Raw genomic sequence first — 14,042 nt, 5'->3', positions numbered from 1 at the left:
CGTGAGACCTTGAAGAATCTGAAATCCGAAAAACATAATTTCGTAATCTTAAAATAAAATATTTACATATCAGATAGAGATAGAGATTTACATCTCAGTTTATCGCATATTTTAATGATTTAAAGATCACGAAACTGTTTTTCAGGGAAAACTAAAAAATAAAGCCATTACATATTTTATGTCATATATAGTATGTCATATATATTTTTCTTGCCTTTGACGTCACACAAGCCATATGGCTGCCGGAGATAGCCGAGTCTTAACAATTTGAAATAACTCTAAATTTTAAAAATATAATTTGAACGGAATTTTGGTAAACGAAAAGTTGATTTGTTTGATACTAAAAATCCTCCGGTGTACATGCGATTACTCTGTATATACACACACACAAATGGATTACATGTCACCGTAAAACTGAGTGATCTTTAATTCTCACAGTCCTGAATCTCCAATATCCACGTCTAATTTCACGCTACAAGCAGTTACAAGTTTCTATTGATAAATCGAGATCGCAACGAGATCAACGATGGATCAAAAGGATCTTTGCGTTTAAATAATATAACTCAACGACAAGGGAAAAGGGCCTTTTCACTTTATGTATTTACCAATGAAGAGAAATTATTTATTTGCTAATAATTTATATTTCACAGGATCATGGATAAGAAGACGTTACAAGAAGTTTCAAGAAGCCCAAAGAAGTTCCATGTTTACAATTACAAAGAACTGTTGTTCGGTCAACATTATGAATCTGTGCGTGTATGTATGTGTGTATGTGTTTTGTATGCGCGCGCACACATATGTTTATATGTGTGTATGTTTTGTACGTAAGGATGCAGGAAAATATTCTAATATTTAAAAAACAACATATCTCTAATATTAAACAATACCCTAATACTGAAAATGATATATCGAAAATTTCTCTTTTGTACCACATCGACTTGTCCTATCGACTTTAGAAACCAAATTTAGAATAAAACATGATAAGCTTGTACTTGTACTTATACATACTTTGTGCTCTATTGGATTTACAGATAATTTACAATTAAAATATATCCGCGTTACAATTTCACTTTTGTTTACTCATAACAGCTCAGAACTTTCACTCTTTCCTCTCCGACTCCGAATACTACAAGTGTGGTCGGACTTTTTTTACATATATCTACATGGTAGCAAAAAGCATTAAAAGTCATAGATTATTTGATTCCTCAATGAACATGAAGTCAATTTTGTCCCTACTTAAAATTTGACAAGAGGGCCATCGCTTATTGCTTATTCCCTTCGATTTTCGATATAAATGTCCAATTTTGGCTTTCGATTTAAACTCAAATCCTAACGAAAATTTAAAGAATCTGTCTCTACTTGCGCTTACAAAGGCATTTCGACAATTCGCAAATTCAAAATAAAGAAAGTAAATATGACATTTGGCACGAAGAGTTCAGTCACACACTGTTTTCGTTACAGCTGAAAAACAGTTTTAACGAGTAAAACAACCCTCCGAGGATAAAATAATCTTAAAACGTTTTTTTTATATATAGTCAATAATGAGATTTAAAGAGATACCAAAGGAAAGTTAAATATTCATTTGATGATAACAGACATTTATGGGTAGACTACGAATTTTTAAGTGTTTTGTCGGTGCTGCAGGTAACTTATATATGCACGTTTTAACGTATATATTAACATAGATTTCGCGTTCGTAGACATTTCATGAAAGAAGAGTTTCCATGACTTGTTACATTTTTTCGTGACTATCTTAATATCATGTACATATAGATATGAGTTTATCCTACTTTTTTTACAATAAAGATCTACTATTAAAATGCTTATAATTCTTTGGATAAAACGTAATCTGTTTTTAAAATAACAAAAGGTAACGGCTTGTTAACAGATAAATTAACAGCAGGGCAAGTCGAATACGAGCTGAATAATTAGTAGATCATAGCAACATTTATGTTAGACTCGTATTAGACTTTTTTTCCATTAATTGAATAATTTATGTTCACAGATAAACTGAATTTGTTTTTTAAACAAGACAAGAATGCAATGGTAACAGTTGTGTAACATAATGATGGTAATGATGATGATGAAAATGATGATAATGACAATGGCGATAATGATGGCAATGATGATGTTCATAGTAATTTTGATGATGATGTTCGTGATAACGAGAATAAGGTGCGAAAGTTTATGAGATTTCACTGTGAAACTTCCCAGGTAATATCGACGTGCTCCTGCAAATTCCGTGCTTCTTATTTTCTATCTTACAGACAATTATCTCCTTATTTACGTTTCTCTCGTCCTCAATCGGAACGAGTCCTTAGCACGAAAATCCCCATCTGTGTCCACACGTGTCGCGTTAGAATTTATAGAATTTTCCAGTCGTCGTTTTCTCCCCCTGGAACTTTTTACCTAGTGATAACATTGGTTCGTCTTCCCTTTTATATTCTTTTCCTTCTCTTAGTTACACGAGAAAACAAAGTTCTACGTTCACAAGAATCGCTCCTATCTTACCATACGATAATTCGTATCTTTGATTTGCATTTCTTATTTTTTACTCTTGCATTCTGTTTCTTTACTTGTCTGGCAAGTTTCAAGATAATTAAGTAATAATACTGTATTGGTACTCGCGTTTACCCCCACCGTTGTATTTCTCTCCGTTTCTCTTCTTTTAACACTTAAGTGGATTTTGTATTTCTTTTTTTTTTATTTTGTGCCCTACGGGGTTCCACCCCAAAATAGAATAAACATTCATCTATCTATCTATCTATCTATCTATCTACCTCTATATCTATCTATCTATTAATATATCTATTTATCGTCGCTATGCGACACAAACAGACGATAATAATCTCCTTCCATCGTCGCGCGAAGATCATCAGTAGGAATCGACTTTCCACTTGCTGGCAACATGGTCGGAAGCTTTCAAATTGTTTCGGGAATTGTCCGGAAGTCTATGATAGATTAATGGATAAAGAATACAATCGGATCACCTTACCTCAAGCAGAATTGCATCTGACAATAATAAATATATGATAAACAATATATCGCCTTGTTATTGATATCTTAATACGTGAACATCTTTCCTGCGCTCTACCATTCGCGTCATTAGAGCAGTTAAACTGCTTTAACATCTCAGATTCGGAAAGTTCATCATGAATTCTAACAAACTTTCATTACCCAATGATGACAATAACGACAATCACGATGATGACGATGGCAATAGTAATGATTATGATATCGATTACAATGATAATGACGGTGATGATAATGTTCATGACAATAATGATGTTAATTACGACAATCACTATAGAGGATGTCCCAAAAGATTGGCAGTTTCTCTCGAACGCTGATGTCACATGAAGAGTAGAGAAGCTAAATATTCTGGAAGACTCGGGCTCTCGCCATACCGAATAAATGGAAAAATTCGCAGAAATTAGGGAGTTTCCCCTGCGCAATATCGTGTCAAATTTCACACACTGATTCTGAACATTTTCCATCTCGATTTTTCTTCAATACGATGCGAAAATCATTGATGCATCGACACTCGAACAATGATCTGTGAGAGGAGAAGCGCGATAATTCTGGGACACTCTGTATAGATAGTTTTAATACTTATGTATATAACATATAGATACTATATGTGTATTAATTTTATTTGCGCGCTTAAACATTGTCCTCTATTTTTTGTAATACTTAGTTCTCGTCGGAAGATCCGCTGGAACTTTCTGGCATAGTGCTGAACCAATTTTCACGAGCCCCGGTGATCCTACGTGAAAGGTAAACACACGAAATCGTTAAATATTACATAACAAACATTTGATGAATCTCTTTGGGAAATTATTCACGCGACTCTCGGTCTTCGTGCAAACGCATCGCACACAATGAGAGAGATGTTCTTTAACTAGTAATAAAAATATTCTCGTAAACATCGAAAAAGAATAAATGAGAAAGGGAAATATAAATTTTGTGTCGATTGAAAAGGGTGAAGAACACGAAGTGATAATATCACCTTGTACGTTGGCGTGTACTCGTCGGCAGTGTAAGTGAAGTTCTATAATACTGTGGCGTGGCACTTGATGCTGCGTCGTCCGGTCTTCTGTGCAATGTCATGGTTTCGTGAAGAGACGTAACTAGTTCGTCCTCATTATCTAAATAATAACGAGAACCCGTCGCACTCTTACAGTTCTCGCACTCACTCCGATAATCATCCGTGTCGTCGTGCAGAGTCGGCAATGCTTGCATACTGCAAGTACACGCTACCGACTCGAAACTGCCGCTCGCATTGATCTCGTTAGCTGCGCTCAGCGAAGGCTGCAACAAGACGGGACGCGATGAGCGAACGTTGTGTTGACGTATTGTAATACATTTATCCTCTACGAAACGACAATGAAACATATTATATACTCGTTTAATCACGACAGTGGATGAAAGAAGGGAAAAAGGAGAGCGAAAGCTGCGACTCTTCTTTGACTACTGTCGCGAAGGTTCAATTGTGTATCGCTCACCATAGCTGATTGATTACTTTTCTTTTTATATTTATATTTGCTTTTTTTGCATAATTTCCCCGCTTTACTTGTAGATTAGATTACTTTGAGCAAAAAAGTCTTTCACCATTTTGCAAATAACACGCATTTTTTACGTTATTAATGAAAGAAATCTCGATACATGGCCGTTTTCAATAACTAATAACTCCAAATTTTGGCTTACAAAGTGGTATAGAACTTTGATGTTCACCTCGATCCGTTCTATCGGGGGATACTTTATATACAGAAGGTCTATATTTGACAAATTTAACCGCAGTTCAGGAAAAAAAAAAACTACAGCAGCTTATTTTAGACGATAGCGAATTTTGTCGCGACTTGAGGAAAAGTAACAAGAGGTGACTCAAGATGCAAATGGCATCGAACGATCACGTAGTCTCACTTTGCGTACAGCCACCGATTGCGCATATTTGAGATGAAAAAGCTCGACGAGATTCCCGAAATACCTTGAACTCGCGACTCTTCTCGGACACATCCGCGGTGCGGGCTGTGTACGCGCAGTCCGAAGAAGACTGCGGCAGAGCGGACGCCGAGGCTGCCGGGGCGTCCGCGTAGAACACGTCCGAGTCTTTGGTATCCTTGTAACCAGCCGGGGCGGCCGCGGGCGACAGACTGTGCGACGCGATGCCGCCCGGCGATAAGTGGAGATAATCCTTGGCGGAACAATCGGTCGAGATGTCCTTCGCCCTGACGCGCTGGGTGGTGGTCAGCGTCCGCGGGATCGTACGATGGGAGGACGACGATGACACGTCGGAATTCGACAGAGTGGCCGATATCGTGAACGCGCCGCTTTGACGCGGGAAGGTCGTCGTGTGCTGACGGTAGCTCTTGGGTATGGTGGAGTGCGAAATGGGTTGCGCGGACACGTGACCGCCGGCGGAATGCTGAGCGTCGCTGAAACTTGTCGCGCCGATCGGCAGGTTCTCGTACATGTTCGTGCTGAAGCTCGTGGTGGAGGTGCTCGTGTTCAGACCGGTGGACGTGGTGCTGCTCTGGCTGACCGGTCGATAATTGGCGTACGTGCCCGGGCTGGAGAGCGGCCGGCTGGAGGACATCAAGGGCGCGCTCATGTGATTATCGTTGGACGACGGCTGCGTGTTGACGGTCAACTCGCTCGGGGTGTTCGCCACCACCGCTATGCCCGTGTGATTGTTGCCGCCCGGCATGTAGCTGTCGGAGAAGTTCATCGACAGCAGTGTGTGCGGATTCATCGACAGCAAGGCCTGTTCCGCCCTCGCGGCGGCGACCGCCTCCTCGTACGGCGGGGGCGCTTCCCCGCGCGGGAAGTAATTGCCCGGCGGCTTCCACAGGGAGTAGCCGGTGCCGCAGGGTATGTCGTCCATCGGCAGCCCGTGCAGCAGACCGCCTCTTTCCAAGTATCCCATGTTACCTAAGCTTCTTTGGTCCTCTCCGATTTGCCTGTTCTCCCGACCTGCCACACAAACTGATATACCACGTACTACGTTTTTATTGAGAAAGGACAGCTGAGATTCAAATTAATTCGAGGCGGAAACGTTCGACGACTCGCGGGGAATACAAGGTTTTCGTTTTTCTTCTCAGAGGGGACGCCGCTGTGTCCCTTACCTTGTATCTTGCGCTGACGCAGACGGTGTATCAGAAAAAATAACAGACTCATTGATAATATCGCTGTGACGAAACTGGCAACCGATCGTAAGCCCAAGTCATAATTTGCATTTCCATCCATTATGTTGGTTCCCGCGCCGTCCGGCTTGTCATTGGATATCGATGACAACGTGTCGTCCAGGCAGATGAACTCGCAGCAGGTATCGCCCCGACGAAAGGATTTGCAATCCTCCTGTCGCATATAGCAAGAAAATAGTTACCTTACGTAACTCGTGCGTGCATCTGACATTTTGGCTCGACAACAACGTAACATGCTGATCATTTACACCTTGTTGGAAAAATTCACACGTCGACTTGTCGATGACTGTAGTCGTAGAAATTCTCGGAGCAAAAAACTGAACAAACTTTTGCCCGATATATTTCATATAGCACAGAAACTTGCAGCAATGTTGTTCTGTGCCAGTTGCTTATATCAAACTTAAGGCACTAAGAGAGTTATCGCTGCATACCTCGAGGAACTTGCAGATGAAAGCTTTACACAACTTTGGATTGCCATTGTCGCAGATGCAGAAGGTGCAGGGCTCAGGTCCGGGTATGTAGTGGAAGCCACTTTCGTAGGAGCGCCCATGTTGATCTTTGCAAGCGACTCCGCCTTCTGCGTGCACTATAAATATAAAGCAGGTGTATCGTCATGATCGAGGACAAAAAAACACGCGGTTGTGTCGTAAGGAGGGAGGAGAGGGGAAAAAAAACTGAAAGTCCCCTGCGACGCATAATACTGGAGAACGTTCGTTTCGAGATGCTACGTATTGTTGAACAAACGTCGCGCGTGCCATCACATCTGTCCCTTTTAATTACGTAGCGGATTAAAACGGTGAGCAAGATTCCATCGCGACCCGCTGAATTAGCTGCTTTTCCATTTGGAATGTTGCACTTAATCGAAAGCAATTGTGAAATCGCGGCTTAATTGACAGACCAGCCAGAGACACTTGAAAACACGATTGCGTGCGCGAGATATACGCGCGGGCGGAAAAGCGACGGCTTACGAGGAGGCTCTTGCGCGCGCGTATGTGCACTTTTGCATGGCATATAGAACGTGCCCCATTTTTCTGACAGCCCTCGAGCGACCGACTTTGAGCAAACACGCGGGCGATACGCAATCGATGGCGTTACAAAAATACAAGGAGACCGAAGGTCTCCCTGACAGCGAAGAGGGAGGGGGGAGAGGACGGGGAGAGAATGTAACCGTATGTGGTATCGTTGGGCGCGCGATCACACGCAATGAACTCACCCTTGAGACGAGTGAGGGTGAACGTGAGCCACGCATAACCGAATAGGTTACCGCTGCTGTATCTCATTCTGCATCTGTTATCTCGTCATAGCGATCTGGGGCCTCTGTGTCGCGGTGGCGATCCTATTCCCCCGATCGGAGCTCCCCTCGTTGAGCTGTCAATTAAGCGACGGCGGTCACATCTCTCGGATATGCGTCCACCGGGAACATCCGTGGGAACGAACGCGTTCACGTCGAGCACTGACACACTGCGTTTGACGACTACATCTCCCCCGCGGGGATGTGCTGCGTAGCGCTAAAACGCGCGCGCTTATTATTCTCGGCCCGTCCGCCCAACCTCTCTTCCCCACTTTCCCTCGCGCGCGCAAAAACCACCGACGACGAACCGAGCGACCGATTCACGCACAGCGACTCCCGGAATGATCGATTAATAAACGGACGGGCTACTGTCGCCGCGACGCGAAATGCCAAGATGACGATGCGCCATCTTCGGCCCGGGAAGGAAAGTTCAGCCTTACCGACGTCCATTGGTGGACGGTGAAGCGAATACTGACCTTACCGATTTCTTCCAGCTCGTCTGTTTTACCGACGGTGAAGCGGTGAAACAAAAGATGGTTGTTCGTCGAGATTGCGACGAAAAATATCGAAAAATTTGACGAGTGACCTACTCGGATATGGATCGGAAATTTGATGAACGATTTTTCCAGACACGCGGAAGTAATCGATGAAATAATGTATCGCTCCGATACGTGAGTTATTCACAGGTAACACTTCCAAATTACTGTCTCCACTCAGCAACCAAGATGCATGTCGGATAAAATTCTTAGCAATTCTCAGCGAAGAAACGGACAGCCTGATACGTACAGCAACGCATCGCGATCGCATGTAAAGAAAACTAAACGTGGAAAATTTTTCATTCAAAGCCAGGAACATTGCATCTCTCATGTCTTACATATTCTGTCATGATGTTTTACGTTAGTTCAGAAAAATATCATGACGGCAAATAATGACGAGCTTTCAAAGGAAGCCCATGCCGTGGAAACAGAAGTCGCCAAAGGTGAACAAAACGAAGTGCTCGAAGAGCATCCACGGCTGGCAAAAGAAAAAGTCAAGGAAAAGCCTCGTCCGAAAGCAACGCCGGAAGTCGTGAAAGTACTGTAACTTGATTTTCAATTTCAATATTCATGTGTATGCAGCCATAAATCTAGAAATATTCTGTTGTCCTTCTCATCGTTTTGTTGTATTATCGCTCTTTTGCGTTATACACAAATGAGAGAAAAACTATATATTTACCATTATATTGATGGAAGTATTTCGTTGAAAGTATTATGAAATTGATGAAAAATGAATTATTGAAAAATTACTGCATATATATAAAAGAATCATAATTTTCTTGAAAATGAAATGCAATATAATATTGTAAAATATAAGAAAAGTTAAAATATATTGTTAGAAAGTATTTAAAGTAATTAACAAATTTGAAATATTAGATATAAAATTTACTGAATATAACTGAAACATGACTTTTCAAGGAAAAATTGCTGAAATATCGATTAAAGTAATTTTTTGTTGAAATATCGATGAAATGATAATGAAGTGGGGTCAATCAAAAAGGATTTTCAAATACGTTTCTATCATATTTTCAATAAAATATTTCCATCAAGGCATGAAGACTATTGAGCTTGTGTATTTATTTTACAAATATACAGCCTACCGTAGCGAAAATACCTGTAAAACGTATAACACCTCGACTCGAGGAGCTAGCTCGACCATTAATAAACAATGTCTTGGTTACATTGCGAGACAAAGCGTGGGTACTACCGCCGGCATTCGTGGATAATCTTACAAGGATCATCGAGACTAAAACCTGCATAAGTCCGGAGTAACTTATCACACAGTTGCTCTTTCGTTTTAACCCTTAATCCTATTTTTCTTCTCGCTTCCTGTATATATTTAGTAAATCTGAGCTGAAACAAACACATGTACATATAAGTCTTACGAATCTATCGACTTTTCATAGGGAAGCCGCGCGAGTTCTGCGTCGAAAGAAACGTAAAACGAAGAAGGCGACGCCACCGCTTATGAAAAAGAGGACCGAAGAAGTTACAAAGTTAGGCACGCCGATACTGGACGAAGAAGTGGCGATGTGCCAGTATTTGTTGGCCGTGAATTTCGTCAGAAGCATTCTGGAACGCCCGTGTCAAACGCGAAGGAAGGATCTTCGTGAAATCACACGCGTGATATTGAAACGCTTGACGTCTATCAACGGATATACGGATACTCGAGACGGCAATGATCGAGCGACGCAGCAGTTGCAGCTTCTAGCTGAAATGATAGCTTGTTGGATAGCTGAGATACTCGTTGAAGTTGCTGAAGCTGAAAAAGAGACCTTAGAGAGGTACTGCAAAAAGAGGGAGATGAAAGAAATGGAGGTGGATGATGATGAGGAGACGGATAGTGAAGCCGAGTATTGGCAACAAAAACATGAGATACGGGAAAAGAGCGAGAAAGAGGTAAAGGAAAGAGAAAAGGAAGAGAAGATTGAGGATGCGGAAGATGAAAAAGTTGAGCGAGAACAAATGAATGGAGAAGACATAAAGAAGCCAGATGAAGATGAAGAAGTGGTCGAAGGAGAAAAAGAAGAGGGTGAAACAACTGAAACATTGTTGGAAGAATAGAAGGAAATGAAAGAGATGAGATTGGGATGAAACATAATTGATCGGCCTCTTGACGAATAAATGATCAGTAAAATAACTGTTACCATTATATAATTTTCTTTCTCTGTAAATGCATACAACGCACGAATCGTAAAAAAATTCAATGTGAAGGTACAATAAACGTAGAATATCTCCTACGAAACATAAGATGCAAAATTGAATTAAAAAAAAAAAAGAATATCTGTAATTTCCTCGACTCTTGAAAAGTCAGAAGTCCGATAAAATTGAAAGTGCTCGGAAATTGTGTAATCATCTATACCGAGATGAAGAAGAAATCTGTTTTATCGGTACAATTTTTAAACGAAGTTTGCCAAATTGATATAAAAGCATATTTGTGCGACGAGCAAGACAGTTAATGGAATAGAATATCGTGCACAGGCTGTAATAGATGTTATATATTTTTTTCGAAATAAACATTGCAATAACAATTTAAATAAAATTAACCTAACCTATAATCGCAGTTTCTTGTTGCGCTGGTGTTGCTCTGGATACCGGCTCAATCAGATACACTGTCATTGAAGTGTTTACGCATTGTTGCGTACGCTCTCGCAACTTTCGATTTCGAAGACGTACGATGACTGCGTCATGTATCGATCAAACTAATCCTTTTCAGTATATAATGAAAGTGATACCCGTGGTTGCGTGTTTAGCGAGAGTAACGAGACAGCTTTACATTGCTATTTAGCAGTATTGCAAATAAGTGGCTGAACATCGTCGTAGATAAGAGGGACAATTATCGATTTGTATAGTGAGCACAGAGTAAATTGCAGGCCAAACATATGGTAATTAATACAATTTCATTTCAACGGATTTCTAATGAGTTTTTTAAATCATATACTTTTTATACTTTTTCATGTTATATATTTATATATAGTACATATTTAATCATATTACACAATTTACTTTCATTCTCTTGCAGGCGTCTACATCTAAAAAGCAAAACAGTGGTTTTATCCGCAAGAAGAACACAATCAAATATGAATTGACAGAAGAACAGAAATCTGACGTAAAAGAAGCCTTTGATTTATTCGACCCAGATGGTACCGGAAAGATCGCCACCAAGGAACTTAAAGTTGCCATTAGAGCATTGGGCATTGAACCATCCAAGGAGGAATTAAAGAAGCTTATAGTAGATGTTGATCCAGATGGTCTTGGTAAATTATCTTTTGAAGACTTCTTGGATATAATGACAGTGAAAATGTCAGAAAAAGATTCTAAGGAGGAAGTATTGAGAGCCTTTCGTCTCTTTGATGACGATGATACAGGAAAAATATCATTCAAAAATTTGAAGAGAGTAGCAACTGAGTTGGGAGAGACTTTAACTGATGAGGAAATACAAGAAATGATTGATGAGGCGGATAAAGATGGTGATGGAGAGATATCCCAGGAAGAATTTCTTAGAATCATGAGAAAAGCGTGTCTATATTAAATTATTGTACCATTGCGTATCATTTCTTAAATGTACATTCTGTTTTTGTATACCTAAGAAAAGACTGATGTGTGTGTTAGCAATTAATTTGCTATACTCGTCAAAAATATTTTCTCAAGAATTATTGTTTGTGCATATGTTCAGTAATGTGGTCACAAAACAAGAAATAGTTGCATAATTGAAATCTAAAGCTATATAAACTATTATATACATGTATATGTGTAAATTCTTTACAGATTATGTGAAACCCCAAATAGCTATTTAGAAATTTGAATTTAAATGGATATAGCAAAACAGTCAATAAGAAGCAGTTTATGAATTTTTATATCTATTTTTTCTGATTCTATGTATATTGCATGTTTATGTTAATTTGATTAACATTAAGTATATGTATAACTTTATATAAGTATATGTGTAACATTATGTATAACTTTCACAGTCTGCCGATGTACAACTTACTGTATCTGTTACTTTTCATTTTTACGTTATATTTTGAGGTAAAAAATAATACATATACTTAGTAATAAGATGAATTTTATTTTTAAGAATATATTCAGATATCTATTTCGACTTTTAATGTCGAAATAGCAGCATGGATCAATGATCGAACCAGGCTTGCTCTATTTTTCGCTATTTCTACTGCCTTGGAAAATAAATTTTGTGATATTGGAACCCCGCCTATATAAGATTTATATATTATTATTATTATTATTATTATTATTAATATATATATATATATATATACTACATGAAAAGTAAGAAATACATACCGAGTTTATGCACGTAACAAATTTCTTCTTCACTATCTATCACGATAGATAATCTTCCTAACGACAAACTTTCCTCCTCATCCGTAGGATCAGCGATTAACATTTGTCTGTAAACATCGAAGGATTAGTTGAGAAGATAAAATACATGAGAATATTTATCGATAATGAACTGATACTGACTTCTCAAACATTGCGAATGATGTTGAAACCGGCAGCGTTCTCATGACAAATGGTTTTCTCTTTTTAGGGTGCACAACGATAACTCCCGTTTCCGAATTATAGTTTACTACAGGTAGAGTTACTGCAAAGTAAATTTTTTCTCTTACAATGTAGCAGAAGAAAACAAATATCAGATGTTCTCGAGGCAATAATGTAACTTACATGTCTTAAGAGCCGCAGTCAATGCGCCTGTACAAGCATCTATGACTGAACCATTATAATTTAGACATAGTATGTCGCAATACAAAACCCATACCAATTTTCTTTTACAGATACAAAGATCCGTTAAATCAAGTGCAGTGGAATTTCTCAATATTATATCTATTAGTTTAGAAATCACCTGCGCTTGTTCACTTGGCGGACCTGGGCGAAACTTTGGAGAGCATAGCGGAGGTAATTCAACATTTGGTACTATATAGCCACATTCTGGAGTATCTATTTTTGGTGTTGTCAATTCCTGAAACAGAATGATTTCAGTACGTCACTGACTATCTTTTCAATAAGTCCAGAGAATTATATTTTTAATTATACAGTAGATAAAAAGATATTTATAACTATTACAAGTTAACTTAACAATATAAATATATGATGTAAAATATATTTACAGCTTTAATGCCACAGACCACAGTTGTATTACCCAACTTGAATATAGCTGAACCATCAGCCTGAACAATTGACGAAATATTAATACTTATTGGTCGAAAAGACAGAAATTTTCTACCGTCCGGTCGAATATCTTGCACCTACAAATATCAGATTTTTTCCCTTAAAAAATTGGTTGATATTACGTAAACTTTTTGTTCAGATATTGATATGTACAAAATGCTTACAGAATGATCTTGCAAGTATTTCACAGGATGGATCATCCTATAAGAATTAAATGAATAATGATATATATTTTCACAATAAATTAAGATTATGCAGATTATATATACAGGAAACATAACTGAGCAATTAATTACTCATGCTATACTGCTGGGCGATCATTATCATTTAACAAATTATGTCCTACATATTAAAGAACATTGTATGAGCACAGTTCTGTCGAAATCTATAAGAGAGTTTGTATTCTAAATATTTACCAAAATTGTGCATTGTTTTTAAATTTTTTACAGTTTCGTAAGTTCAATTTATAAATTTGCACAGATATATCCTTATATTTTTATTATAGAAAATGAATAAAAGCTACGATTTTTTTATTCATTTTCACAGAAAAATAACATGAAGTTTTCGTTTATCATATATTTTATAAATCTGCTGAGCAAATAAAATACACACTTGTATTGAATATCCATTTGTGTTATATTTGGCCGTATTTTGACATAAACAAACTCTATTTTTAAAGATGTAAACCGAGTGCTAATATTTTCACTGAATTTCGAATAAACTATAAAATCAGATTGAACAGATAAAAATTAGACATATGCTCCACATAAGCTGCGTTCCAAAACCCTACTCGACAGGTGAAGTAATATCATTTAACCAATCATT

The 14,042-nt window shown here is 38.6% G+C and overlaps 4 protein-coding genes across 7 annotated transcripts; 2 read left to right on the top strand and 2 right to left on the bottom strand.

Annotated features, from left to right (window-relative positions):
• Positions 1–850: 850 nt before the first annotated feature.
• LOC106747895 (uncharacterized protein DDB_G0271670-like) lies at positions 851–7,847 on the bottom strand. 2 transcript variants are annotated; one of them, XM_014625931.1, is made up of 6 exons: positions 7,417–7,847; positions 6,635–6,789; positions 6,126–6,357; positions 4,988–5,985; positions 4,010–4,311; positions 851–3,766 (listed from the first exon to the last, which is right to left on the bottom strand). In XM_014625931.1, exons 1-6 carry the CDS (start codon positions 7,481–7,483, stop codon positions 3,694–3,696), a joined length of 1,827 nt encoding a protein of 608 aa, XP_014481417.1. In that variant the 5' UTR covers positions 7,484–7,847; the 3' UTR covers positions 851–3,693. The 2 variants fall into 2 exon arrangements, with proteins under 2 accessions (XP_014481417.1, XP_014481497.1); XM_014626011.1 differs by having other exon boundaries at positions 4,988–5,973.
• Positions 7,848–8,023: 176 nt separating this feature from the next.
• Positions 8,024–10,233, top strand: LOC106748814 (eukaryotic translation initiation factor 3 subunit A-like). Of its 3 annotated transcripts, none has more exons than XM_014627885.1 (4): positions 8,024–8,180; positions 8,401–8,568; positions 9,126–9,298; positions 9,437–10,233. In XM_014627885.1, exons 2-4 carry the CDS (start codon positions 8,410–8,412, stop codon positions 10,092–10,094), a joined length of 990 nt encoding a protein of 329 aa, XP_014483371.1. In that variant the 5' UTR covers positions 8,024–8,180; positions 8,401–8,409; the 3' UTR covers positions 10,095–10,233. The 3 variants fall into 3 exon arrangements, with proteins under 3 accessions (XP_014483371.1, XP_014483206.1, XP_014483289.1); XM_014627720.1 differs by having other exon boundaries at positions 8,396–8,568; XM_014627803.1 differs by having other exon boundaries at positions 8,024–8,301; positions 8,396–8,568.
• A 368-nt stretch (positions 10,234–10,601) lies between these two features.
• Positions 10,602–12,084, top strand: LOC106749046 (caltractin). The gene is made up of 2 exons (XM_014628135.1): positions 10,602–10,915; positions 11,053–12,084. Exons 1-2 carry the CDS (start codon positions 10,913–10,915, stop codon positions 11,560–11,562), a joined length of 513 nt encoding a protein of 170 aa, XP_014483621.1. The 5' UTR covers positions 10,602–10,912; the 3' UTR covers positions 11,563–12,084.
• On the bottom strand, positions 12,080–13,982 carry LOC106748990 (exosome complex component RRP43-like). The gene is made up of 7 exons (XM_014628008.1): positions 13,830–13,982; positions 13,382–13,418; positions 13,157–13,294; positions 12,714–13,008; positions 12,513–12,633; positions 12,333–12,439; positions 12,080–12,240 (listed from the first exon to the last, which is right to left on the bottom strand). Exons 1-7 carry the CDS (start codon positions 13,844–13,846, stop codon positions 12,116–12,118), a joined length of 840 nt encoding a protein of 279 aa, XP_014483494.1. The 5' UTR covers positions 13,847–13,982; the 3' UTR covers positions 12,080–12,115.
• Between the last annotated feature and the right edge of the window lie 60 nt (positions 13,983–14,042).

The sequence above is a fragment of the Dinoponera quadriceps genome, unplaced genomic scaffold (assembly GCF_001313825.1).
Source record: "Dinoponera quadriceps isolate SergipeBrazil2010 unplaced genomic scaffold, ASM131382v1 scaffold123, whole genome shotgun sequence".
In the NCBI taxonomy this organism is placed as follows: Eukaryota; Metazoa; Arthropoda; class Insecta; order Hymenoptera; family Formicidae; genus Dinoponera; species Dinoponera quadriceps.
Note: the sequence above shows the minus strand (reverse complement) of the source record. Positions and strands in the feature narration are given on the sequence as shown.